Source organism: Mastigoproctus giganteus, chromosome 5 (genome assembly GCF_048544385.1).
Source record: "Mastigoproctus giganteus isolate SK-2022 chromosome 5, ASM4854438v1, whole genome shotgun sequence".
In the NCBI taxonomy this organism is placed as follows: Eukaryota; Metazoa; Arthropoda; class Arachnida; order Uropygi; family Thelyphonidae; genus Mastigoproctus; species Mastigoproctus giganteus.
In genome coordinates, this window is record NC_143579.1 from 38,482,674 (window position 1) to 38,510,410 (window position 27,737).

General features: G+C 39.9%; 1 protein-coding gene across 3 annotated transcripts; it reads left to right on the top strand.

Moving 5' to 3' along the window:
- Positions 1-2,843: 2,843 nt before the first annotated feature.
- LOC150085313 (uncharacterized) lies at positions 2,844-27,737 on the top strand. Of its 3 annotated transcripts, none has more exons than XM_090373992.1 (2): positions 2,844-3,006; positions 23,106-27,737. In XM_090373992.1, the coding sequence occupies exon 2, from the start codon at positions 23,554-23,556 to the stop codon at positions 27,301-27,303; it is 3,750 nt and encodes a 1,249-aa protein (XP_090230118.1). In that variant the 5' UTR covers positions 2,844-3,006; positions 23,106-23,553; the 3' UTR covers positions 27,304-27,737. The 3 variants fall into 3 exon arrangements, with proteins under 3 accessions (XP_090230118.1, XP_090230119.1, XP_090230120.1); XM_090373993.1 differs by lacking the exon at positions 2,844-3,006 and adding an exon at positions 3,105-3,369; XM_090373994.1 differs by lacking the exon at positions 2,844-3,006 and adding an exon at positions 12,105-12,356.

Here is a 27,737-nt window from a genome sequence, read left to right on the forward strand (position 1 = left end):
TTAAACCACAACGTAAGGAAAACAAAATTTGAAAAACATGACGTCACAGAGTTCAAGAGCGTGCTGATATATCTACATTGTTATGATTGACAAACGAGAGATGATCAGAAAATGATTGTTTATATAGTGAGATCGTTTGGTTCGATAAATCAACTTTGAGATCGTTTGGCACGATAAATAAACTTTCAGCTAACTTTGCTTATACACTGCAGTCTCAAAATATTAGGAATTAGACAGTCCATTGACTTTTAAATTAAGTTTGTTACTTCTTTATTCATTTTTTTTCTAACTTAGAAATTAATAATACTTAAGCATTTCATTATTTATAAAAATAATTAATGGGAGCATAATTATGCTAGATATTTTTAGGTTATTGCGAATTAAGCGCCCTATTTTCTCTCTAACGCTATTGCAAAATAATTCCAACAATGGTGTTATAGAAGACGTCAAGATATAGCCCAAGGAGATAACGAAGATGAAAATAAATAGGTGCCGATATTGCATAACCTTTTTGTGCTTTATCTGCCCCTAATGACAGTCTTTAAATATGTTTTCTCACAAGACTTTGAGGCTATATTTACACCACCTTGCTTTAAAGTGATCCAATTTATTTTACCGCACGAGAGTATTTATCGCGTGAAGTATAAGACTTTCAGATAAGAATTCTTAAGGAAGACATCTTGCAAAGACGTGCAAAGCGCCCCCTTTATCCAGTGAAAAATGAATGGCTAATTCAAAAGTAATAAATAGACCTTAATTGTTAATACAGTGTCATAAAAATGGATATTAATGAAGCCAGGGGTCATCAAGATCAATATTACTCACTGCGCAAGCGTGAGTGAATTATCGTCTGCGAATTATTACGAGAATTCCGAAGTAATTAATTTGCTGGAACCAGTTGTAATTGTCAGCTTGTCTACATGCATAGAAACCAGTTTGTATCTATCACATTCCAAGAAACCAGACATTTCTTTTGCCCAATCCCGGTTTATTAATGCAAAAGTCATTACTGTCTGTCTGTTCGCGGTGCACGTATTAATATCCCATCAACACGAGCGAAACTTCAAAGGAATTTGGTGAATGCACGATAATACCACTTTGGAGATGCATTAACCCACTGAACCTTAAAAATGTTAGAGTTGGACACAGAGATACGCTGGTCACCCCTGTCGAATTTAAATGGAGTAGGCCATCACTTAGTAACGAGTGGATGGGAGTGTACACTACAAGCAAAATGCATCCCCCTCAGTGTCATCATTAAGGCCTCAATAAGTAAAAAGTGAGTGATAACTAATGATTCTTTACGTTGGAGCATCCCTAAGAGGAGGTGACATGTCTATCGGGGCAAACTGTGTCAAGAATTTCGAATCCAGATAGAATAATGCCACTCGTTGCACTATAATTTTGCGTTTTCTATTATTTTGTTAAGGGAGTGTATATTGTTATCAACTTATCCACAGAGAATTTTGTTCTTTCTTGTTTTTGTTCTTTAAAGACTTGGAAATGCGAAATCGGATCTTTCATGGGAGTTTAAGGCGCGCTGATCAAGTAACACCCCTCTGTGATATCATATGATGTTAGCCTTGTGTTCTTTCCTTTCTTAAATTGCATTAATCAGACAAGTTAATCCTTTATTCAATAAATATTAATGAGGTAACATATTTGATGGAACGAAGGCCATATAAAATGACATAAGATTACCACAGGAAGTACCTAATTCGTTGTACTCACATCTAGACATATGACTGAGTTTTTGAGATTATCTTTCAAATGGAAACTGTAGAATGACGTTGAGTTGATACTTGATATCTCTTCTTCACTCTTTCCAAGATGTTTCACGTGAAATACTTTACAATCAGAAGTAACTAAAACTGTATACATTCCTATAGATATTAAATTTTAAAAAAAATCTTGCTTTAATGGAAAAGCAGAAGGAATTAACCGATTTCGATCGTGTAATGTTGATGAACTGCCAATAGGACAGTGGACAGGGATTAAATTCCATGTTGAACCATAACTTATGGTTCAACATGGAATTAAGGGGGAGGGGGGTTGCTGTTTTATCCTTTCACGTAATTTAACTGCTGTACGACAAGTTGCCTTGATATTGCCCTACTTTTAAACAAATATGTCTTAATAATTTGAATTAATGAACACTGTTAGAAATGCCTCATAATTTAAACAAATGACAGTTTAACCTTGTGATAGTGCCATTTGTTTGAAAGTAATTCAATATCAAGGAAACTCGTTGTTGTGAAGGCAAAGTCTATTCCCCTGTAAGCGATAAGATCAATTTAAAAACTCGAATCCAAAAGGTAGTAACCCCTCACTCACAGTACTTCGAGGGCCTCTTAATCTTAATAATCTATAAGGAGTCTAAAATAAATATACGCCCCTGGCATCTAATCCCAAGATCACGCGGCTTAATTGGAACCACAGCGCCACCTATATAAGCTATCAGTTTCATGGCATACCCTTTGCTAAATTTACAACTACATTGACTTACAACTACCAGACAATAAGAAAAAGAAAATAAAAGAAAAAAAAAACGTCTTAAAGGAAGCCAGAACGCTGCTCGCGACATTACAATATACACAACCCCCTAAGAGCCCTCGCTCTCTCACTTAACATCACCAAAGTATGTCAGGCTCTCCGACAATCATTTCTGTGTTCGCTTATCGCTCGACTTTCTATTGCTCAGACAACAGGACTTGTGTGAAGTCACGCGCTAGTCGACGCTGCGAAACGTACGGCCCTGTTATGACCTAGTATTGAACGGGAACTCTGGGTAATGCTGAACTTGGGTACAGTAGGCCACAAGGCCATGCGCTCTCAACCCCTAAGGGAGCAGAAGCCTTAGATCTGTCGTATGTGCAACTGGCAGTGCAGATAAGACTAACTGTACCGCTCTAAACGTATTTGATGTTTCGAATCAGTGAACAGTTATTGGGCAGCGCCACCACTGGAGTACAGCGTTTGTTGTTTAAATTAAAGGGATGTCACGAGGTAAGGATTTAGTTAAGATTTTGAAAATGTGAAGGAATTAAACATAGTGTACGTGTGAGTCTGCTTCGGTTGTCCTCAAACCCTGCCGATATATCGACTTTCAGAGAAAGAAAAAAAGAAAAGAAAAAAAAGCAGTAAGCTCCCGGTGATAACAATACCTTGCCATCTGTAGGTTTTGTTGCTAGGTAACCAATAAACCATTCTAAGTTGTAGCGTGTGGGCTACCACAACGACCGTGGACTATTTGTGCTAATCGATAATTGAAGCTGCCTAACTGTAGGATTTCCTGGTTTAGCGCGTGAATCAAATAGATGCTGTGATTTTGGACAACTGCGCAAGGCCAGTAACCCCATTTTTCGAAAGGTATACTCCTTTTTTTTTTTTTTGTAATGTAAATATTTAACGAAATAAAAATGTAAAATATCTTTTGGCTTAAATGTTTAAGTTTAATGTTATGCAATTGGAAAATAGCCGGTGATGCAGAAATGGCTTCCTGTTCCGCGACATATATGTTTATTGGAAAGATCTGAATGTAAATGTACACACTATTAGGCTAATTTTCTCCATCTAAAGCGTGGAGATACAAACTTACCAATCAATATTTATGTACCACCATTGCATCGTCAGAAAACGTAGCTATCAGGCTTGAAATACGTACATCGATATTATTAACGAATATTAGAACCATTCGGCTTATACTCGGGTATATACGGTACATGTCTTGATATTATTTTGAAAATATTTGAAGCATTTATTCGATTTGTAGCATTTATTCCATTTGTAGCTATCTAAAAGAGTTACATTAAATGATATTTACTGTACATTTCACACCGTGGCTGAGCTAGTCAGTCATAGGGGAGGATAGCGAGGTTTTTCATCCAGCGAAACAGGTAAATCGATCACAGAACACGCAATTTACGCACATAATACATATGGGTAACCCTAATATGAGCTTTTTTTGTGTACAATGCACACGTGACTCGTTATATAGTAATTAGATAAAACTACTGATAAATTTAATTTGATTAGCAGCAGTTGGGTTGCAAAGATGTGTTGCCCTAAGAAGAGGACAATGTTCTTCTCTATAATGTCGGTTCAAGGCTGAAAGATATCCAAGAGCCGTAATCTGAGATGCTACTTTAGTCCCTGATCTTGAACCTTCTGATTTTCATTTGAAGATCATGAGCAGACGTACGAGCTCCGAAAATTCTACTTTACCATTTCGATGCTGTTGAAAATACACTTTTTATCTTTTTACAGTATAGTGGGCAGCCCAAGGGGTTTAACTACCCTTTCCTCCACTGGAAGACGTTTGTTTGTATACGAGTAGTGCAATAAGTTTAAACTGCAAAATCAGACTTAATGCACCCTCCAACTGTCTACGCCAAGAGATATACGACCAGTTGGTTAAATGTTTTACCTTACGCAAGAGTTTCTTCCTTTACTGATAAATCCATCCGTTATTACCAAGATTACAGGATGTCCTTGGTGTGTCTTCTTATTTGCAGTTGACTTGACGCATTTATCAGCGGAGATTTCAAGCAATAAAATACACCAAAGTGGAGGTTTTAATCTACGAAAGAATTCTTCACATCCGCTGGAGATCGTCTTAGAAGATGATTTGTAAAAATAGAGGTTAATTAGAGAACGAATTTGTTATTTGCATAATGGTAGCAAAACAGGAGAAGCTTTAATCGATTGTTTTGATAACAGAATTAGCAACTCTTTGGTATTAATGTGGAATTATCTTTATCTTAATTATGTGTAAAGTGTATTCATTGATAACATTTACAAATTTGATGGAAAGAATAAAAAAAAAAAAAGAAAAAAAAGAAAAAACTAGTATTTTAATGCGAAAAAATTTTATCCATTCGAGCCACAGTAAGTTATTTGGCAAAGTGCCAAATTTCAGATCCGTTAGAATATCATCAGTGACATTTATTTCAACTTTTAAAATCATCGTTCCTGCTTTTTTTTTTTTTTTTTTTTTAATGAGAAAGTTGTTCTCAGTTACTACTTAAATTACTTAAGTCTAAAAATCTAAAAATATCTATTTTCAATATTAATTCCCCGAGGGCTGTTTAAAAAGTAGTGGCGATTAGGGCCGGTTAAAAAAAATTATAAGTCGCTACCGGGACATGTTCTGACATGTCGAATCGTGTTAATAATATTCATGTATGCATAATTCGTATATTGGCTTTGTAAAAGTCGGTGATTTTTAATTAGAATAAAAAAATATTTTTTATTGAAATATTTTTAAGATAGAAACATTAATTCAGTTTAAGATAATATTCTGATTGTTCAGTTCAAATACTGCAACTAGAAACCCACAAAAACAAGATGAAGGCCAAAGAAACGCTGTCAAGAACTCAGTATTAATACCTTTACAAGAGCTAAAGTTTCTTTACACAATCAATCTCCATGCCACCTGGCGTTAAAACTATTAACTGTTGATAAGATTGTGTTTCCATGTAAAACGATATCCCGCTGGTGGAGACTTTGACCTAAACTCCTTATCTAGGCCCTTGATAAATGCCTTAAGACATCCACATTCATCTAGCACTGCCCCACTAACCCATCCCCGAAAGAAATAAATCATTATGATTTCAAGTGTGCACACACCCCTCTAGGCACACCTTAATAGCAACTTTCTAATAATAGAATTCGTGACGTAATATTTACATTTATTTTATCCATTCTGCGCATTCCAACGATTGATTGTACTGCGCAGTTTCTATCGATTGTCTTAATATTTAGATAATTCTGAGACGCGTGGAAGGAGAAAGATATTTGAGAAGGTGTTCTGACAGGATCAACTGCTGTAATTCACAGCTGTTACACGCTACAGCGCCCCTGTAGCTGACAACGTAAACGACTCTATTGTACCCAGTGTCCTAACTAACTTATTTGGCAACGTGCCAATTTTTTGAACAATTAACTACAAGCCATTTTCATCTGTTATTATACGTTAAGTGAGGACTTACATACATGAGGTTGCTCCTTAATCTAAATTGATGACAACAGCTTGCGGATTTTGGTTTTTATCTTTTCCTATGAATTCTTTCAAGGAAGATATATCATTAAAGATGTACTATTTGAATTTCTTCTGTCTTAACACAAAGGTTCCTATATTTTTGCCCAGTGCGTGTATATAATACGTAATATGGTCTAAGTCGGTGATTTGCCTAACACTCTACAACGAACAAAACAGAGTAATATGTTTATTTAATAAAAATAATTACAAGTGTAGCGCATGCGCAATTTTATGAATAGTCATAAGAAAAAAAAATGGAAGACAAACAAGAATTTATATGAACCTTTGAAAGTTCAATGTTTATTACTCAATGGGAGGATCCTTTGCATTTTATTATCCCTTTACAGCGTCTAGACATACAAGAATGAAATCCTGACTATAGTTTATCAATAATTAAGGCTTCCAACAACCAAATCGTTTTCTGTTCTTGACCTCTGATACCAAGCGTTTCGTAATTTTCCAACGGTGCTGGACTCACTCTATACACTACCTCTGTGTTTCCTCGCGCTCAAGAACCACGTGTCAGACACATAGGTCATTGAGGAGACTGTACTAGTACACGTCTTGCAATAAAAAGTACTGAATTCAAGATTCCGCGATTGATGGAGTTAACAGACTTCCAGCGTGGAATGTGAAGATTGGGCCACATGCCAGCACCACTATGGTACGCGTTTTAGACCGTAGGCGAGTGGAAAGCTGTGCTTTGGATTGACGAGTCATGGTACATGGTCTACCAATCTGATGGTCATGTCTGAGTGTGATAACCGCCCAGAGAAAGGTACCTGCCGGAGTGTACCGTCCTGACAAGTTTGATGGAGCCAGCGTGATGGTCTAGGGCTGTTTTTCATGTTTTGGTCTGGGATCATTGATGTCTTTGGATTTATTTTTATCTTTGGTCAAATAGATAAAAATAAATAAAGATTATTGGTAGATATGCAAGTGTCCAGATATTAATGATGGGGTGGTGTATATACAAGTCACGTATCGTATCAGTCCATTCTCATGCGACCTTGTGGTGTCCCAATAAAGTAAACACTCGAGTGCAAATATAGACAAAACAAAGGATGATAATCAGCGTAGAAAAAGAGGCTCCTCGTACCGAACGTTGACCTCTGCCCTAACCGAAACAATGAAGTATTAAATTTTCTCTTTCTTTCACGTAGCCACGAAGTTTGGAAGAAAACAGGAAGGAGTCGGAGTTTAACGACCACTGCCCCTACAAATTAAATGGAAATTAGTTAGGGGAGATTGATAAAATTAGTCTCGATTACCCCCCCTGCTCCGTAGAGAACAGTGAGTTGTGTGTCGCATTAGCTTTTGATCGATAAAATGTGTAGCTCGTTGTCTAAGCGAGGCAGAAATGAAAACGGAAATGGAATATTTGGATGTGTTTCTGCTCATTTCGCATTCCAGGAAGTGTTGTCTGCTTTTTTTCCCATCCATTCCCCCTACCGGCGTGGCTAAGTACCATAAGTACCATAGGACACGTGCATTTCAAATGATGAATGTCTTAAAATTCGAAAGTTTATCACACGGAATAAGTGAACGAAGAAGAGCCATTCACAACTGGCTTATAATGCTCTATTCGCCAAGGTGACCTTCTAAAAGTTGGCTGTTGCAGCGAGACTCATCTAGAAATACGAACTAATTACTCACATGGGTGTTGATGACACACCCTTGACTGAGTACATCAGTGGAGAGTAGCAGGAACGCTGTGAGCATGAAGAGGACGAATAGAATGCATATGCAAGGACATTGAGAGCAAAAGGGGTGAACAGGGTGCCCTTAACACAGGGGGCATTGAGACAAGGGTTCTACAGCTTCCCAACTAATTAACAATCACTGTCCAGTGGAGTTGATCTTTTAATGATGTCACTCATCTTTAGACAGATTTATTGATAAAGTTTGGCGTTAGTGCAGAGGAAGGGGCCCCTCTCTTCTTCTGCTGCCTATATTACAAACACAAGAAAGGGCCAGAACGAGACGGATACAGGAGATCCGTCTCATGCAGCCCACATGCGCAGAGAAAATTACACCGAACATATTTTGAATCCGGTCCTATTTTGTGCTCATGTGAAAGCGATTCATGTCCAGACCTCATTGGCTCAAGGACTGGCAACAAAAACAATGAGATATTAGTATTTTCGTAATTCCTGAAGTTGTTTTTCGCACCCGCTGTGTATGTCTTGGCTTTGAGGTTGCTCACAATCGAAAAACAAGCCACACAAGAAGAGAAAAGATTAAAACAACTATCCAACAACTGAAGACACGCCAGTGAGATCGTGCCGGAACTATGAATGTTGGAGTTTTATTTCCCACAGGTCCGACTGTAGTTCCTGTCTTCTATTTCCGGCGCATTGTTGAGTTTTTTGGAGTACTTTCCTTTTAACAGAGTCAACGACTCTTCTCTTTTCTCTTTCTGTCATTCAACTTGCCTTCTGTCTCTTTGCTCTGCCAATGAATCTGGCTTCTCTAAATTCTATTTATCTATTTACTTTTCTATCCATCTTTCTCTTTTGCATCTTTCCATCATATCCATCCATCTCTCTCTCTCTGGCTCCCGCTGTTTGTTCAACCATCTATCTATCCAAAGAAATCGAAAAAACAAAAGATGGTCTGCAAAATAAAATTTTATTCCATAAATACACAATAACAAACCTCCTTCCACTCCATCAGTCCTTTCCTTTTTGGAAAACATTCTTCTCTTTTGTCCATTACAAGATATTACCTCATTTAACTTTTAATGATTTTCCCCAAAGAAGCTGACTGAAACAACCAATCAAATATAGAAGATTGCGAAGTTTAAAAAATAAGAACTTTTAATCGAAAAAGGCAATTTCAGAATCCGCTACTGACCAAGATGACCTATTTCTCTACAACTCAACCCACTCAGGGCGGATACACACATTCAATGTTTCCTCTTCGCTAATTTCTGGAAATAATTTTAATGGAAAACTAACAGGAAAGTGCAGCCCGAAATAGTGGCCGCCATTTTGAAAAAAAAAAAATAATTATGTCTCTGAATATTTCCAACTCTATATCGCTAAAATTACAAATACAAGTTGCCATGGTGATATAAGAAACAGTAAAACGCAAATTTCCAACTGTCTTAAAAAAGAAAGACGCGAAGTTTATATTTTACACAATAGAGTCTTTATGGTTAGTAATTTATTATCAAAAATAACTTCTTTTTCTTGCTATACATAGTAATTATCTGTCTTTTTAATCTGCGTCTGTTTCTATTTCCATCTTCTTTCTATTCCCTTCATTACTAGTTGGATGAAAAACGAGCTGGTTCATAATGCGGACAGAAACTAGACCGTGACAAAAAAAATGGGATATTTTTATCGGGGGAACGGTCTGGTAACTACGAAGGCCTAGAGCTGTTTAATGTGTATTTCCTGTCAGGGAAGAGGATATTAATGCCTCTTACTTGACATGGATTTGTGGCATCTAGTTACTCGTCTCTTCGCCAGCCGATGACAAGGTAACGTAAGGCTATGTTTTGTAAAACAGGAGCTTCCACAGGGAGCTTTGAACGCTTTATTAATCTTGACATCCCAGACCACCGAAGCCAGCGCCGCCTACCCCTCCCACATTAAAATGTGGTCAGTCCTTCGTGAGCCAGCTAGTTAGAAAACCCCAACTTCTCATACTTTTAATGGGTTTTTCATCCTGGCAGATACTTGAGCAATCCTGGAGTAATTTGGAGATCATTTTTTGTCTGCTGCTATTGCGGCCTTCCCCAGTTTCTCGCAATTAATTCGTACAAAAGACATTAACTATCAACAGACACATAAAAGTTATGTGCAAGTTGATAATTTTCATCTTTCGAAGCACTGATCAATTGATTTATAGCTAAATATAAACATAGTTCCTTTGACGTTGTAAAATGTGCTTCTGTTTATGGAGGACCCCAAAGGAATTAAGACTAATTGTAGTTCTGAGGAACGGTGATTTGTTAGTGCCAACGTCGACCAATAGGGTGTAGCGATCCACCACCCCTAAATAGGAATACAACAGTTGAAGCTCACCTCTGAGACCATAGTCAGCCCATTGAAGATACTACTGGGAGGGTCATTTAGATACGGTACACGGTACAACGCCGAGTTTCGAATCGATCGGTTGGGGCTGTGGAGAAAGCTAGAACCGGTGACCAAGTGAGCGCGGGTGGAGAATGTAACTCACATCTCCACTTACAGAAGGGAAATCCGCGCGAGCAAGAAGGGGGAAAACAAAAAGAGATTGGATGCTGACCGAGTCATATGGCCAAACTTTTATAGGCTTACTTCGGATTTCTTCATTGGTTTTATTTGCCTGGAAGGTGCCTCATCTTTCAAAGTGCGCCGGATACCGCATGCCATGGAGGCGGAAATGCGGAGTTCATGAATATACGAAAGAAGAAATAAATAATACAAATGTATGGCATCACTATTCGGTATTTTCATCTATTTGTCTATACGTTTCTCCATTTCTCAGTTTATTGTGTGTGTGTGTGTGTGTGTGTGTGTGTGTGTGTGTGTGTGTGTTTTGTTAAAAACTGTTTTTGTAAAAGTTCAAAAACTTATTTTTAATTGAAAAGAAAAATGTTTAATGTTTGAGAAATTCTAATTGATGAGAAAGTATATTCACTGCCAGAATTTTATTTGAGAAATTTTAATCGCTGAAAAAAAAAATATTGTGAAATTTTAATCGCTGAAAAATTGTTATTTGGAAAAATTTAATCGTCTAGAAAGTTATTTCAATTGTTTAAAAGGTTTAATTTCAGAGAAAGTTATTTCAATTTTTGATAAAATTTAATTGTTGAGAAAATTTCGTTATTCAGAAATATTAATCGGTGAGAAAGTAATTGGAATTCTCAGTCATCTTTAATTTTTGAGAAAGCTATTACAATTTTAATTGTTGAGAAAGTTGTTTCAATTCTGGATACCATCTACTTATTCAGAAACTTTGTCAGAAAAAGTTATTTCAATTGTTTATAAAATTTCATTGTTGAAAATTTTTAACTTTGAGGGAATTGTTTCAATTGTTGAAAAAGTTTTAATTGATTAGAAAGTTATTTTAATTGTTGATAAAATTTCGTTATTAAAAATATTAATTCTTGAATTAATTTTAATTCGTAAACATTTTTATTTGTTTGCAAAATTATTTCAATTTTAATTGTTGAGAAGGTTATTTCAATTTTAATTGTTGAGAAAGTTATTTCAATTTTAATTGTTGAGAAAGTTATTTCAAATTTGTTATTTCAGTTATTTAAAAGTATCTGACTAAATTATTTAAATTATTGAAACGTCTTAATTGTTGAGAAAGTTATTTGAATTGTTGATAAAATTTCATTGTTGAAAAATTTTAATCTTTCAGGGAGTTATTTTAATTTTTGAGGAAAACCGTTTTAATTGCTGAGCCAGATATTTTAATTTTTGAGAACTCGTTTAATTGTTCCCGTTTACCTTTCTCTTTGATTGGATTGCCTTAATTTCTTGTGTCGAGTCTACCTACGAGATTGTTTAATGTGGTGACCAATTTGCTGAATATATGAATGCTAGTTGCATATACACTGAGTGGTCAAATTTTTAGGTACACCTACCAAATAACGAGTAGGCTCCCCTCAGTTCTCAAAACAGTCTAGATCTGGTGTGCAATGGCCCAACGAGGTGTCGAAAGTATACCCCAGGGATGGTGGTCCAGGTGTTCGCAATTTATTTCCACAGTTATTGCAAAGTGAATAATTCCATCTTATTTCGACGGATACTCGGATTGCGATCTGGTGAATCGTTTGCCTGTTCTCTCGTTGGATTGTAAACATACAGAAACCTGCTTTCTATCTTATGATGATGAACACGTGACGCTCTCTATTTCGTCAAAAGGTCAGGAGAACCTAATACAGTGGCCACTCAGTGTATGTCTTTTTTTATCTTCTCTTGTTTTACGAATAAAAGTTTGTATTATTTAGAAAATTTCCTTAATTTTGATTTTTTCTGATTATTATCGATTTAGGGCTATTAATAATGATCAAAGAAGGTGGCGGAAAAAAAAAAAGAAAAGAAAGAAAAAACGAGAATAGAAAAGTACGCATGATTTAACCGCTGTGAGGAGAAAGACGACAATTTTTAGGCTGCCTACGTCCTTCAAAGAGAAAGCTGCACGTATGCAAAGGAAAATAAGTGTACGCGAAGCCTTACAAAGGTAGCCAGGAGCAGTGATCGACTATAGCGTTCAGTCTCTTCAATCACACACAAGCAAAGGACCACACCCCCCTGCAGTGGCAGCAGTGGAACATCTTAGCGAGAGATTTCCCCGTCTAACTCACTGGCAGGTAATTCGTTCAGCGAAAGGAAGACGGGTTTTGTACTTGATTTACGTTTGGTAGCAAGGCTTGATGTAATGAATGACGTATTCATTTGTAGAGCTTAAATTGGATTATCGATCAACTAATAAAGCGCTTTTCCGCTCTCTCGATCTCTCTCTCCGACTTCTATTATCCCTTTCTTGTTCTTTTCCTACCATTTTCAGAAACTGATGACCATGAAAAGTGAAGTCAGACATCACGACCCTTGAAGATGAGTACTGCGTGAAGTTCTCGACACGTCTTTCATTAAAAATGTTTCCCTCTTCACTTTTGATGAATTTACTGCTAACGGTAAAGCGCGTGCTTACAAATTCTGTCCTCGTTACACGTAACAGTATACCTCGAGCTTGTTTGACCAGCGAATTCAATTTCCGTTCTCTTTACCAGCGTATTAGTGAATCCTTTCAATAAACATGCTGCCAGTGTGCAGAAACACCATAAAGGTAAAATGAGATTAACGAAGAAACAATTGCGGTCGAAAGATATTAATCAGGAAATTATGTTCGGTAATCGTAATTAAACTTTAAAGAGCATGCGCGATACAACCAAACAGAGAACAGCACTCCCCCCCCCCATATTTCACCTACAACATTTTAGGTGGGTTTCGCTTATTAGAATAAAGCTCAGGCAAGTTCCGAGGGACCGTGTACCATTTTTAAGTTACTGTTAAAAGGCAACATCTGTAAGTTACACGCACACACCAAATAAAAAGGCTTAGGAGCCCCGCTGCTATAATAGCCTCGATCCCGGAAGCACTTAAGTACACCTCAAACCGTTACCTTCCTCTGCTCAAGCAGAATTTTTCATTAAACGTACTCTGTGAGCGGAATAACCGCCCTTTGGCTCTTATGTAAACCCTTAACAACGGGGATGTTAATAGAAGTTCAGTGAGCACGAATGTCGGTGCCCCAGATAACATTCGCTTACCAGCAGCTTTTAGAGGTGCTTAAAATCACTTTGAAATTCTCAGGTAGAAACCCAAACCCCATTTTATCTGATATAATTTTTTATTTTTTCATAAGAGACCAAAATATAAGAACGGTAATAATTTTAATAACTCGAATTGAAATTTTAATAACCTAATAAATAATAATTTTAATAATTATAACCATTTTGTTTAAATTTTCAAAAATTTCTCCTCTAAGCACGAGTTTCACGCAACCAGAATACCAAACATCAAAAATTTTTGTGAAATTCCGGATAATTGGTGTCCCGGATAATCGGTGTTCCGGATAATCGAGGTTCCGGATAATCGGTGTTCGGAATAATCGACGTCAAACTGTAATGCATTTCGAAATATTTCATTTTAAATATATTTGAAATCGTTCAAATGGGGGAGTGTGCAGCATAGGGTTAGGTACTATGTTCTTGAAGTTGATTGCTTTTTTTTTTCGCGATGTCCCATTATATTCTGAAAGAATTTGCCACAGAACCCACCGTTGGGTAATAAGACAATGGTTTCTGCTCTTCCCACCTAGTCTCTCAGAGAGCCGGTTGTCCTGGTAACTGAAGTAAATAAATTATTTAGACCTGTCAATAAATAGCAAGAGCCTGGAGACTATGTATCGATTGTACTTTGACGGATGTGGTTCGAGGCAAGTCATTATGGTGAATTATTTGCTAGACCGTAATAACGGGAAGTCGTTTAAGCAGACATATGGAAATTAATTTATCTCCAAAATGCGAACACTAGTTGTAACTCTTTCAAACAATGCGTTTTACAGAAGAAATTTCATCTCTGCTGTGTAGGAGCTAATATATATGCAGCTTTTCCCTGTAAAGGATTCTTTCCTGCAATGACAGTTGGAATAAATTAAAATAGAGGATTGTCATGAATTAGTTCCGATGAAAAGAGAGAGCTCGGACTTGAAAGAGAGCTTTGGTTGTCCACGTGAGAATCATCTGTCATGTGGTTTCCTGTAGCCTGTATAATTCTCCTTCAGCGCTCAAATCTGCCTGGTAATGACTGTTTCAGTGCTCAGATGTACAGTACATTGTGAAAAGTAACCGGACGCCTGCATCGTTCAAATTTAGTTGTACACTGTGGACATCGTACCTTTCTGACATCAAGAAGGCAACATTTTGGCTCATTCTTCGTTCAACACAGAGCTGTTGATTGCAGGCGTGTTGCCCTAGCCTGCAGAAGAAGTTTTTAGCTCATCTTAAAGATGTTCAGTGGTGTTAAGCTCGCTGCTCTGTAAAACTTCTGCACGTTTAAGATGGCAAATAATGCAAGAAAGCAAGCTTATATAGTATCAGCCAAAAAGAAAAAACAGTTCACCCATCCCTGCCCTCCAAAAAATTTATCTAGTTCTTCCTTGGATTTATTCAACCCATCCACTTCCACAACAACAGATGGAAGTTTGTTCCAACAATCATCCACCCACTGGCTGAAGGCAAGGTTCCGCACATCTATCCTGCAACCATCCTTCCTCAATTTGAATTTATGCTCCCTCATGGATGTAGTCTCAGCTAGTGGAAGAATACCATCAATTCACCTTACTCAATCCAGTCAAGGCTTTAAATACCTCAATCAGATCTCCCCGCAGGTGCCTGGTCTCGATCGCTGCAACTTGCACAACTGAAGCCTTTTTAGGTAAGAGCACCGTTTTGTCCCATTCACCAATCTGGTTGCTTCTTTGCACCAGCTTCTTTCTACATCTTTCCTAAAGTGAGGCTTCTACACCTGCATGCAGTACTCAAGATGCATACTAACCATGGTCTTATACAAAAGGATAATCACCTCCTTATACCTGCTAGCAAAGTTTCTGTATATCACTGACTGCCAAGATCCCATGAGCTGTCTTGGCGGCATGTCTGCACTGCTTAGAGAATTTCATGTTTTACCGAATAATTACCCCCAGGTCTTTTTCATTCTCCACCCTCCTGAGCGTAGTAGTACCACGCAGTTGACAAATTACTCTGGGGTTGCTGCTACACATGCGCAGTACTTTGAATTTGGCAATGTTGAAGTTCAACTGCCATTTCTCAGCCGATGGACCCAACGTTGCTAGATATTGTTGCAGTAGCTCACCCTGATGAGTGTCATTAACCACCCTGCCGGTCTTTGCATCTCTGCAAATTTAGACATTAAGCCTCATATACCTTCATCAATATCATTGATAAATATTGAAAACAACAATGGACCAAGCAGTGAACCCTGGGGAACTCCATTAATAACATTAGTCCATGAAGAGCAGTGCCCGTTGATAACCACTCTCTGCCATCTTCCACTTAACCATTCCTTTATCTATAGCAGTAACTTGCTCTAAATGTCACATTGCCAAATTGTTTTTGCGTCCAATTCCTTGTTCACTGCATCATAATGCTTGCATAACCTCCTTTGTTGGACAAGACCGCCCCTTTACAAATCCATGCCGTGATTGCAGTATAGTTGCATGCCGCTCCAGATAGTCCTTCGTTACTTCTTTAACCAGTGACTCCATTATATTCTCTGGAACAGACATTAAGCTAACAGGTCTGCAATCACTCATGTCGCATTTTGACCCCTTTATGAATTGGGGATATATTCTCACTTCTCTAGTCCATAGGGACTTCCCCTGAATCCAAGGATGCTCTCATAATTATGGCGAAGGGTTTGCTCACCTCATTTGTTGCCTCCCTTAATATATTTGGATAGATTCCATCCGCCTCAGGTGCCTGTTTTATGCCAATCCTCATCAATTACTCGTCCACTTTCCTTTCGGTTATCACAAAGTCATTTTGTTCCTCGTTAAAGTTCGATAAACTTCAGGCATCCTCTTCCCTAATGAATTCCTCATGTGTGAAAGTAAATGCAAAATACCTATTCAATTTATCCTCAACCTGAGCAGGGTCATCAGCAGTTATCCCATTGACATCAAGTGGCCCAATGTTATCCAACCCCTTCTTTCTACTATTAATATAAGCATAGAAGTCTTTGCTGTTTTTCTTTGCCAGAGACTTTTCATAATCTTCTTTAGCTTGCATAACCTCCTTTGTGACTTGATTACAGACTAATTTATATCTACCATAGATATTTCCTATCAACTGATAATTTATATGCATCCGTGCACCTTTCTTTTCTGCCACGTGTCTCAACAGTTCATCGACATGAACTGTTGAGGTCTAAGCCTTGAACAGTATCTCTTTGTTTGTGTGGAAAACCTAGTAGCTTCTTTGATTTCTTCCCTGAATACTTCCCATTTAGCTTTTACTGCTAGCAACATCATCAGACGCCCCCACTATATAGAGTTTAAAAGTTGCCTATGACCATTGTAGTTACCCTTTCAGAAGCAAAAGCATTTCCCTTTACCCCTAACAGTAGTTATGTCTTTAAATGATCTGATGCATTGTCATGCTGTAGCAGAGGATTAGTCTCCCCAACATTGTCTTTCTTTTAATACCAGTTACCGTGGCTTCCCTAAACTTAGGGTTTAAAATAAAATAGGAGATAGGATTTAATTTCTGTTGATTAACGTTTATATTTACAATTGAATTTTTTCACATTTCTGCACACCCCTCTTTTCATAATCCATTGTACCTTCCCTAATGAACAAGGATTGTTCTTCGATTCGTGCAATTGGTGACAACCTACACTATCACCAAAGTTGGTGATATTATCATGAAATGGAAGCTTGATGGTACCACCCCCGACTGGTTACGTATTTTAATATTGCTTCATTTTTGATTTAATTACAGTCGAACCTCACGAACTTCTTTATAGAGACTTTTTTTGAATTCCTTTTTGTAAAAACATTTATATTGTTCCCACCTCTGGCCTTTAGTCAATTTGCAAGCGCGAATTAAAGGGATTACTATTCTCCTATCCCGCATTCCGAGAAGTCGCGCTAGTCCACTGCTTTCTATAGCCAGAAGATTAAAGCGTATTCCTGAAACAGATTACAGCCTCTGGTCAATCTGTGTTCTTTGTTTATAATAAAAATAAAAATGTTATTAAATGAAATACTGCATTGTCTTTGTACGTGCTACGTATGATTGCAGAAATTTTTTGTGAGACTAAAAAAATTATAAATTCGAGATTTATAAACACTTCCGGGAAAAAAAAATCAGGAAGAACACTTTTACAAACTTCGAAAATGCGAAACTCCAATTACAAATTTCTATCAAGTATGGCCCGTTTTGTGACGTCACACCTCTGAGCTCTTTGGTTTGTCCTCCCTTTGTCCTCCACTTGAGTATTTCGCTTGAATCGCACAAGAGTTCCCGTGTGAGTGTAAGCGCAGGTTAAAAGAAACGAAAGTGTTAATTCAAATATTCTTGTTCTGTTGTTTCGTCTCCACCAATTAAAAAAGTAAGTTTTAATAGATTGTCATTAACAAACCTTTCTTAATTTCCTTTAGTTGAACTGTTATAGGTTATAAAATTATATGTAATTATTAGTTATTTAAAATAAGGTTTAGAATCTTACTCTGCTTGTACTTTATATAGAAACAAAGTCTATAGATATAAACGAATATTTGTAAGTTTATTTGATATATTTCTTTTGTTATGTTGATTTTATTGTTTAAATTATCTTATTAATAAATACAAGGGGTTCCCACCTCTGGCCTTTAGTCAATTTGAAAGCGCGAATTAAAGGGACTACCATTTTCCTATCCCACATTCCGAGAAGTCGCGCTAGTCCACTGCTTTCTATAGCCAAAAGATTAAGGCGTATTAATCTTATATATAACTGTAAATAAAATAGCTGTAACCATGTATTTTATTTTTTATACGTTATAAAATTATATGTAATTATTAGTTATTTAAAATAAGGTTTAGAATTTGATTTTATACTAAATACATAATCATATTGAATTTTTCTTATTCTGCTTGTACTTTATATAGAAACAAAGTCTATAGATATAAACGAATATTTGTAAGTTTATTTTTCTTTGATATATTTCTTTTGTTATGTTGATTTTATTGTTTAAATTATCTTATTAATAAATACAAGGGGGCTCTGCCCCCTGCTCGCCAACCTGCCCACGTTTATCTACGTATTATGTAGAGGTATGACGGAGTAAGTCAAATCTACGTAAAAGAAACACCTGTCGAAAGGCACTGATCGATACCTAATCAGGAAATTACCTATATAATTATTTATCTGTGCATTTTTAGTGCGCCGCATTCTCAGATCTTGGGTACCACTCCATACTTCGAAAGTCAGGAAGAAGGCAGTGATTGGCAAGTGCCACTCGCAAGCTGTAAAAGGACATTTCTTCGGAAATAAATTGATATTAATAATAATAATAAAATGGAGATATTCAAATCATAGATCGTTGCCAGAGTGTATTGTGCCAACAGAAAATTCGAAGGAGGTGAAGTTATGGTTTGACTACATCGCAGTGAGCACGGAACAGCCTAAATCATTAAGATAGGCATCGGCGTTCATGGTATCTTCTATTTTCCACTTCTTTGGTACAGACCGATGTTTTTTTTTTCCAACAGGTTAACGCACCATTTGGTTCATTCACATGAATGTGCAAAAGTTGGATTTGAACTCTGTGGGATGAAGCAGAACGTTGGGTGAGGGCCAGACCAATAAGTCCGCACTGGCAGCTCAATTGTCACTGTTGTGCAGGGGGAATATATCCACTACAGTCTACCATTCGTTGGAGAAAAGCCTACCAAGGAGGTGCAGTGGGCCATAGCGGCCAAAGGTCTTACGAACTTGCCATCTGAACATTCAAATGGAAAGTATACCTCATAAATATCTCTTTTCTTTTTATGGATCTTATAGAAAGAAAGAACAAGAAAGAGAGAGAGAGAGAGAGAGAGAGAGAGATAGATAAAAAAGACAACAAAAAGCGCCATTGAAAAGAAAGAAAGCGAGAGTGAAAGAGAGGAAGAATTTTAAAAAAATGGAAGGACAAGAGAATAAAATATTAAGGTAAGAGAATAGAAAGAGCGAGAAAGAGAATAGAAAGAAAGAAGAAAATGGAGATGGGAAATGGAGGGAAGAGAGTGAGAGAAGATAATAGAGAACAGAAAGAGAGAGCGAGAGAAAGAGAGGAGAATAGAGACGAGAGAAAGAGAGAGAGAGAGAGAGAGAGAGAGAGAGAGAGAGAGAGAGAGAGAGAGAGAGAGAAGAGAATAGATAATAGAAAGAGAGGAGAAAGAGGGAAGAAAATAGAGAGAGCAAATAGAGAACAGAGTGAGAGAATAGAAAATAAGAAAGGAAATGGAGGATAGTGTGAGAGAACAGAAAGAGGGAGAAGAGAGGAGAATAGAGAATAGAATGAGAGAGGGAGGAGAGCGATTAGAAAGAGAGAGGACAGAAGAGAAAGAGGGAAGAAAATAGAGAGGAAATCGAGGACAGAGTGAGAGAAGAGAATAGAATGAGAGAGCAGAAAATGGAACACAGAGTGAGAAGAAATGAAGGACAGAGAAAGGGAGAAGAGATTAGAGAATAGAAAGTAAAGAGAGAGAGAGAGAGAGAGAGAGAGAGAGAGAGAGAGAGAGAGAGAGAGAGAGAGAGAGAGAAGAAATGGAGGAGAGCTAGAGAGCAAAACAGAGATAAAGGAAAAATAGAAAGAGAAGACAAAGGGAGAAAACAGATAGTGAGAGAGAGAGAAAGAATAAAATAAGAAAGAAAGAGAAAACAGAAATTGAGAGAGAGAGAAGAAAACAGGAGGCAGAGAACAGGGAATGAGAGAGAGAGTGAGAAATTCAGAAAACGAGAGAATAAAATAGATTGAAACGTGCAGAAAATAAGAGTACGAAAAAGAGAACAACAATAAAACAAGATTTAAAAAAAAAGTGAAATGAGAGAAAGAAAAATTCAGAAAGAAAGAAACATTAATGATAATGACTGTGGCATTTTCATTAATGAAAAAAAAAAAGGAAAAAAAACAGAATGTAAGAAAAAAGGCCGTGCTAACATGACGAAAATAGAGAGAGTGAAAGAAGCGGATAAAAACGAAAGCGGTAACTATGGATACCTGTTTCGCAATACTTAAGTGGCTGCTCCTTGATTGTTAATTTTGCTTTTGCATTCTTACGCGTTCCCAGTTTCTCTGAAAAGAGCGACTGCGTCATCCTGGCACTTGTACACAACCCGTGACGTCACTCCCTCCATACTTACCACAAACCATCTTTTACTTCTCTCTAACAGATAAGACGCGCGTCAAGAACTCGACTTTGCTCTTCGAGATACATCGGCGTAGGAGACTTCTCAAACGCGTGTGTGTTCTAAGAACGATCTCTCGAAGGAGACATTGCGCCACAGGAAGTAAAGAACTCGTCCATTTCCATCACCGGATGAAGCTACTTTTATCATATTTTTGAACGATTCTCCTTCAAGTCTTTAAAGAAATTATCCGAGATGTGGCGCTCTCCTAGGGATGATAAAAGAACCCTAGTTGCGTAGCGCCGATTACACCCTTAAAAGATCTCAATTTCTTGGCACCGGGGGTGCATTAATATTTAAACGTTCGGCCGACTTTAATTCGAAGTTGTAACCACCTTCACTCCCACTAATTTCAAAATATCAGAGTTCTCTTTTAAAGCACGCAGAAGAGAGAAATTGGGTCAAAAATAATCGGAATAATTAATAATTCATCGGAAAATTGTCCGAGTACAACTTTCGCTTAATTTCTTTACTTAAAGACGATCCGAAGAGAAGAAACGGATGGGTGGAGAGGAATACATCATAAATCTTACGACTTTATCACCCTCGTTCAAGATATGAGAACCTATTTCGCCTTTAAGACACCTACAGTTATTCTTATCAGTTTGGAAAGTTGCCAGTGACAAAAAAAAAAAAAACAGTTCCAGTTCCTCCGTGATTTTAACTGGCCGAAATAACTCCGTTTGTGTGTGTTACAATTTCTCGAAAGAATGAAGACGTTGAGGGGATGGGGAGGGGGGGTTAATTAACAAGTTTTGTCTCCATCTTATTTCTCTTCATGCTCGCGACACCTCTCAGATAACGTTAAAGATAGACTCGGTTCATTAGTTCGGAGCTGTGAAATGAATTTGTATTCTGTACACATACGTTGTACTCAGGATGCTAACAATGAGATTGGCTACTGTTTCGCGTGATCCTGTCTCGTGCAGTTTGTGTAGTGAAATGCATGATCGCACGTACAGTGTACAGAGCGAGAATGTCACTAATGCTTTTTAAATGTTTCTCTTTGGGCTCTTTTATTCATAACGCGACCTTCGAAGTGCTAATATACAGTAGATAGGGCTGCGGTCATTAATCAAATTTTTCATTACCTGCAGAGAGAGAGACAGAGAGGGGGAATTTTTGTTCTATTTTTAAATGGTGTCTGCTTGTTCGCCTATCAATGTGACATCAGCGCCTTATCAAAAGCGTTTCAACTGCTGCAATTTCTTTTTCTGACATCTCTTTGCGTCATCTATGATATTTCTTTAATTCATACTCCTTTTATGTACGAGATTTGTTTTCACTATCTTTGACCTCTTTCTCTCTTTCTATTGATCAATCTGTTCCCCCCCCCCCCCGAAGGATTTCGGTAATGAAATATTATTGTAATATTTCCTTTGCTATTTAAATGATGAATGTGAAAAAAAGGTGGGAAAAAGAGTGATATATATAGAAGAGGAATATTTATAAATAAAACACTTATGAATAAAAAGAAAAAAAAACAATTGAAGATAAAAATATTATGATATGTGGTATGTAATTATAAATTTACAAAAACAAAATTAAACCTTTCTTTTACCTTTATTTCTTGGCATGTGTTTTGCGTCAGAAACAGAGACCGTCTTTTCGTACAATCTTGATAGTTGACTCTTGATAACGATGCCAGGGTTGCGCGTTATACGACAATATAGAAGAAGATGGAAAAGAAAGAAAATGAAGGGAGAGAAAGAAGTAAATAGGTGAATAGAGAGACAGCCAGACAGACCGAAAGAAATTATATGTGCCGTAGTGAGTGACAGAGAGAGAGAGAGAGGAATAGGGAGAAAGAAAGGAGAGGAGAGAAGTGGTGGTGAGAGATAGACAGACCGACAAAAAGAATATGTGCCAGTGAAAGAGAGAGGAGGAGAGATACTGAGAAGTGGGCAGATGGAAAGAAAGAGAGAATATGTGACACTGAGCTACAGATAAAAGGATGAGAGAGGGTATTGCCTGTGCTCGTGAGAGCTACTAAGAGAAACACAGAGCGAGAGAGAGAGAAGTTAATAGATGGAGAGAAAGAGACGGACAAAAAGAGAGAGAATATGTGCCAGTGAAAGACAAATAGAAAGGGAAGTGGGAAAGAGAGGAAAGAAATGTGTAGATAGATGGAGAGAGAGGCAGAATGTCAGAAGGAGAGAATACAAAAGATAGTGAGAGACAGAGGCAAATAGACCGACAGGCTTTAAGTGGAACTTGAAGTGTGGAATGGCAGCTGCAATCCCTTGGGATTCACAATGCAAGCAGTCGTGTTTTGTTGGCCATTCAGCTGTGTGTGTGTGCTGGAGAAAAGAGCACATCTGTGGCTATTTTCCCTGTTGGAAGGATCAATTTAAATGCAAGGGGGGGGATGATCAGGTAAGGAGAGGTGCTCATACTAAAATTGGCTTAAGAAAGTATGAAATATCTTGGGAAGCATTAGAGGAAGCAGCTCTGTGAAGAAATGTCGTCCATCACTTTCTCTTTCCTCACTTCTAAACGTGCGCAGTTTTTTATTTTGATTAAACAACGTATTCGTATTTTTTAAATTAATTTCTTTGCCTTCGCTGATTTTATTTTTATTGATTTATTATTTTTTTTTTCAGATGGCGAACCTGATCTTCAAATGAACGAACGCCAACGATGCAACAACCAAGCCCTATTAAATTAGCCCTAAACTTTCCTTCGTCGTGCAACGTTTCCATCTCGCGATACTAGCGCCCTCTCTGGTGTTCAATAATCGTCGTGGATGTCCATTCCAGTTTTCGCATCCCCAACAACATCTGAAATGCACCGCAGCGAATCAGACTCACCTCAGAGCGGCATTCTCGTACGATTGTGATTTTGCTCATCGTCTGCTCCATTGTTGGATCGCTTATAATATCGGTTGAAAGTTGCGCGGCACATTGTTGGTGGCAGACGAGTGAATAAAACCGCACGCTGCCAAATGAACTATAAAACAGCGAGATAACCGAACGTGTACACAATGTAAGCGATAGCCGAAAGCAGATATCGGCGGCCATTTTTATCTCACAAAAGAAATAATTTTCTAACATGAAACTGAAACCGGAAGTTCGAGATGTTTTATTTTTAAAACGTTCCTTCAACGTTCGGAGCACCACCGCTGCCGGCTCCGAGATTGAGAATGGAATGGACTCGCCTGCTGTCGAGAGTATGGCTGAAACAGACGTGCTCTGCGCGCAGAGATATAGCGACTGTAGCTTGAAATCGATCAGTAGCGGCAGTACAGCGCCGGATCTCCAGCTGTCAACTCGGCATGTAAAACAGTCCGGAAATGTCGACTTCTTTTGCCCTCAAGACCTCCCCAGTATTCGCGATAGTGATGTCCCCAGTCGGCCCGACGATCGTAAAGCAGAAGAACAAATTCGGTGCCGCCAGACGACAGAAGATATCGACGACGGAGTGCCGTGTGTGTCACCCAAGACGTCAGATCTCCCATTAGGCTTAGCACCCTTCGATGTCTTCACCACCGACGGTCCTGCATGCGGAGAAAGGAATACGTTATGCCGTGTCGACGAGAAAGCAGACGTGCTTACGACACCCCCCACACACGGGGAACCCGACTGTTGTGTGAGGAACGGAACTGCGACCAATGGCAGTGATCGGCGCACCTCCATCACCATCACCCCCGGCCAGGCTGCTTTCAATGGAGCCTCGCATCCCTTTGACCCCGACCCGACTCTCACTGCGGAGGGACTTCCGGATATATGCCTCCGGCAGTTGGCCACCTCTTCTGTGACGGACCTTGCCGATAAGCAGACGATGGATACGGTAGGGTGCCCGACAATAATCGTCACCGACGACGGGACACCTGTGGATGAGATCCCTCCTCCTTCTATGTACGCCATGCCCGCAGTGAGGGAACTGAAATCGGTGCTGAAGAAGGGCAGACGATCCGAGAAGAAGTGTCGGGTCACGTTCGACGAAGCGGTGACCCTCTATTCCGACGAACTGCCCGACGTGCAGGTGTTAGCTCTACGGACAGCCGATCTCAACTATGCAGACGTGTTTTACATGTTCGAACCACCTCCGGAGTATCAGGATTTGATCCCTTTCGAACCCCCCGCCGAATATCGCGACCCCGACGACAGCAGCAGCAGCACGGGGCAGTGTTTCGAATGTGTGCAGCAGGCGGCGACGCCCACAGAAGTAACATCCGAAGTGGCGAACAAAGTGGAAACACCCAACGGTTCTCATCCTTGCTGCGAGCGAGCCGTAGAATTAGGGGTTAGCATCGGAGAGGCCGAGAAGAGTGGCGGTGGAGTCGACGAACTGATTTCACGGCCTGCAGATGGCATTGACAGTCGCCCCGTTTCCATGGCAACCGCGGTCGCCGCCCAGGAGAGCGAAGCGGCGAAGAAAAACGAGATGGAAACGGCCAAGAATTTTGTAGACAGTCCACGAGGCCAAGATTTAGTTCCAAGATTTGAGGACGCTGAACAAGAATCCGGAGAAGACGCGGAGCTTGATAGTCTGTTTCACACCCTTGGCGAAGAGTTAGCGAGCGAAGGCAAAAATGGCCGATACGATGACGACTTCTTCCGCAAACTATTGCAGCTTCTGTCATCCTTGGAGGGCGATGGACCGTTCCAGTTGGAACACAATGATCTTTTTACATCAACCGATTTCTGCGTGGATAGCAATGACGAGCAGAATGACCCCCAGGCGAAGGACAGCGATCACCTTTCCGTGAAATGGACTCACGAAGGCGACAGCGACTGCAGCGCCTCCTCGCAAGACACGGTTGTACTAAAGGAGAGCGATGCCAGTGATCGCACCGAGTCTGATGTCGTGGAAAGTGAACAGATCCGGGAAGAGTCCTCCAATTCGATTGTCAAACAGAAGGATCTTCATGTTCCTGTTCCTCCAAGTGTGGATAAACCGCAGACCTTGGGTGAGGAGCTGAAAAGACAAAGTTCGGAAGAAAGGGACGGTCCAGAAACGCCCACCAACACCAGTCAAGAGTTTCCACCTCGCTTGACCGTTTCTCTTAAAAAGCAAAACTCAGGGGATTCGACCACAGCCAACGACGGAGTTCAAGAGAACGACGACTCCACATCTTCCGACTCTCGTAGCGGAGAAGTGGAAGAGGAGTGTCGTCAAGACGACGTCGGATACGATGAGGAAGATGCCGAGGACTACGAGGACGAAAGTCTGAAGGGCATTGCGCACAGCAACTCGAAGATCAGGCGGATAATCAAGAGGAATGCACTCCAGTGCACCCTTCTGAGGGGAATAGAAGCACGTCGGCGCCAGACAGGTAAATACCCGAGACCCAAGTCACCTCTGCCTTCACGTGACTCGCTGGTCGAGCAGTTGCGGTGGCTAACGACAGTTGACGAGAACGACAGCGACCGGGACACAGTGCGCGAACAACCCACCATCCAGCTTCCTCCTCCGTGTCTACCTGACAAGATGAGCAGTGTCCAGTTTTCCACGACGTCATCCGAAGACGATTCCACCTTGGCCCATCGTCCTTCTTTGACTGTACGCATGCACAATCCGTACGCCCCTCGACCAGTAATGCAACCTTACCAGCCCATGGCCGGGAATCCTGGTGTTTACATTCCCAATAGGACTAACCCCCCTATTGCCCAACCGCCGTTAATCAGACGATGGCTTCCACCTGACCAAATACAACAGCAACGAGTGGTTGCCAGGGTGACTGTTCCTAGAGACTTTCGCGATTGGAGGGTGATTCAAAAGGTGGTTGTAAATAGAGACGGTCTTCAGCAGCAAGTCATACGAGGGGCCTTCAATTCTTCTCAGTTTTCACCGTCACCAGGTGTTCCTGTTTCCAGTTCGGTATCCCCTAATAGTCAACCAATTCCTCCTGGGACGATTAATCGGGTGGACCCCAGACCGCCGAACCCGCGACCAATGCTAAGGGTGCCTGGTCCTCCCCATGACGAACTGGAACAGTTTGTCAAGCAAGACATTGAGAGAATAGAAAGGATAAAAAAAAGATACAGCATTGCCGAAGAAGAGGACGAAGATCCGACTTTTGGATTCGCCCAAAGGCCAGCTGTGCGCGGTATCAGATCCCGATTTGGAACCACCGAAATCCTGAAACAGCTCCACGAATCCACATCTGCCCCAACCCCTTCGTCTATTCAAAAAGAAAACGTGTACGCCACTCCAAACCAGCTCCTACGAAACACGCTTCCGAGAGCAATGGGTCGTTCTTCTGTGGTACAGAACCAGTGGGTAAGGGGCGTAAACGCCGCCCCTGCAGTGTACAGACCAACGTTCTCTCCAGTGGGCCAACAACCCGCTTTCGAGATCCATCGAGCCTCGGTAGCGATGACAGACATCGTAAAATCGGGTGGTCTGGACGGATATTACCCCATGGTGGACTCTCGCTATTATTCGTTCGCCGAGAATCGACTGGCCCCCGGAAACCCAGACACCTGGCCAGCAGCAAACAGACGAGGTTCGTTACTCCAAATAGTGGCCCAATCAGTACCACCGAAAGGACCTGTTTCTGTACCACCCTGTCGCATTCCTTCGCAACCCCACAACTCAATTCCCCCACCCCCTAACGTGCCTCTACCAGCACCCCCTGTTCTTTCCCACTCGCCAGTTCCACCAGCTTCGCATCCACCACCGTCTTCGATGTCCCATAATGCAATTTATTCGGTGGTAGTCAAAGACGAAAGGGGGGCTCCGGAGGGGGCCAGTTCTTCGCCGAAAGTGTCGCTCGATTCTCTCTACCACGGTCCCGCACCCGAGCCGGAGTCGACGGCTAAAGACGGGGTCATCTACTATTCGCTGAACGTTTGAGGCGATCAAAATGGAGGTGGATCGATCGATCTTAGATGTGTGTAGTGGACAGTGCAATAGCAAATGTGCCATCTGTAATATATGTGATATAGACATGAAGACCCCCCTTTGTTCGTTCGTGCGTGTGTTTGATTGTGTGGGTGTATGTCGGCCGGAGTGTCGCTAAATATTTGTGAAAACGGGGAGTGTTTCCCCCTCCCCCCAATAAAAGCCAGCAAGTACGTGGAGACACGTTTAAACTTGTCACTTTTGGTGCCTCAGGTTTATCAGATTAATCGATCGAAGTTTAATCGAAAATAATCGATGGATTCCGGATCTCTTTTATACCCGCTGATACGAACAAAGTGCGGAAATAGGTGTAAAGCGGTAAGCCCCTCTTCCCTCTTCTTTGTTACAGTGTACATAGGATAAGTTTGGGTGTAAAAATGTAGTGC

Excerpts from the sequence above, each read along its gene's own strand:
- LOC150085313 (XM_090373992.1), top strand. The coding sequence starts at position 23,554 with ATGAAACTGAAACCGGAAGTTCGAGATGTTTTATTTTTAAAACGTTCC.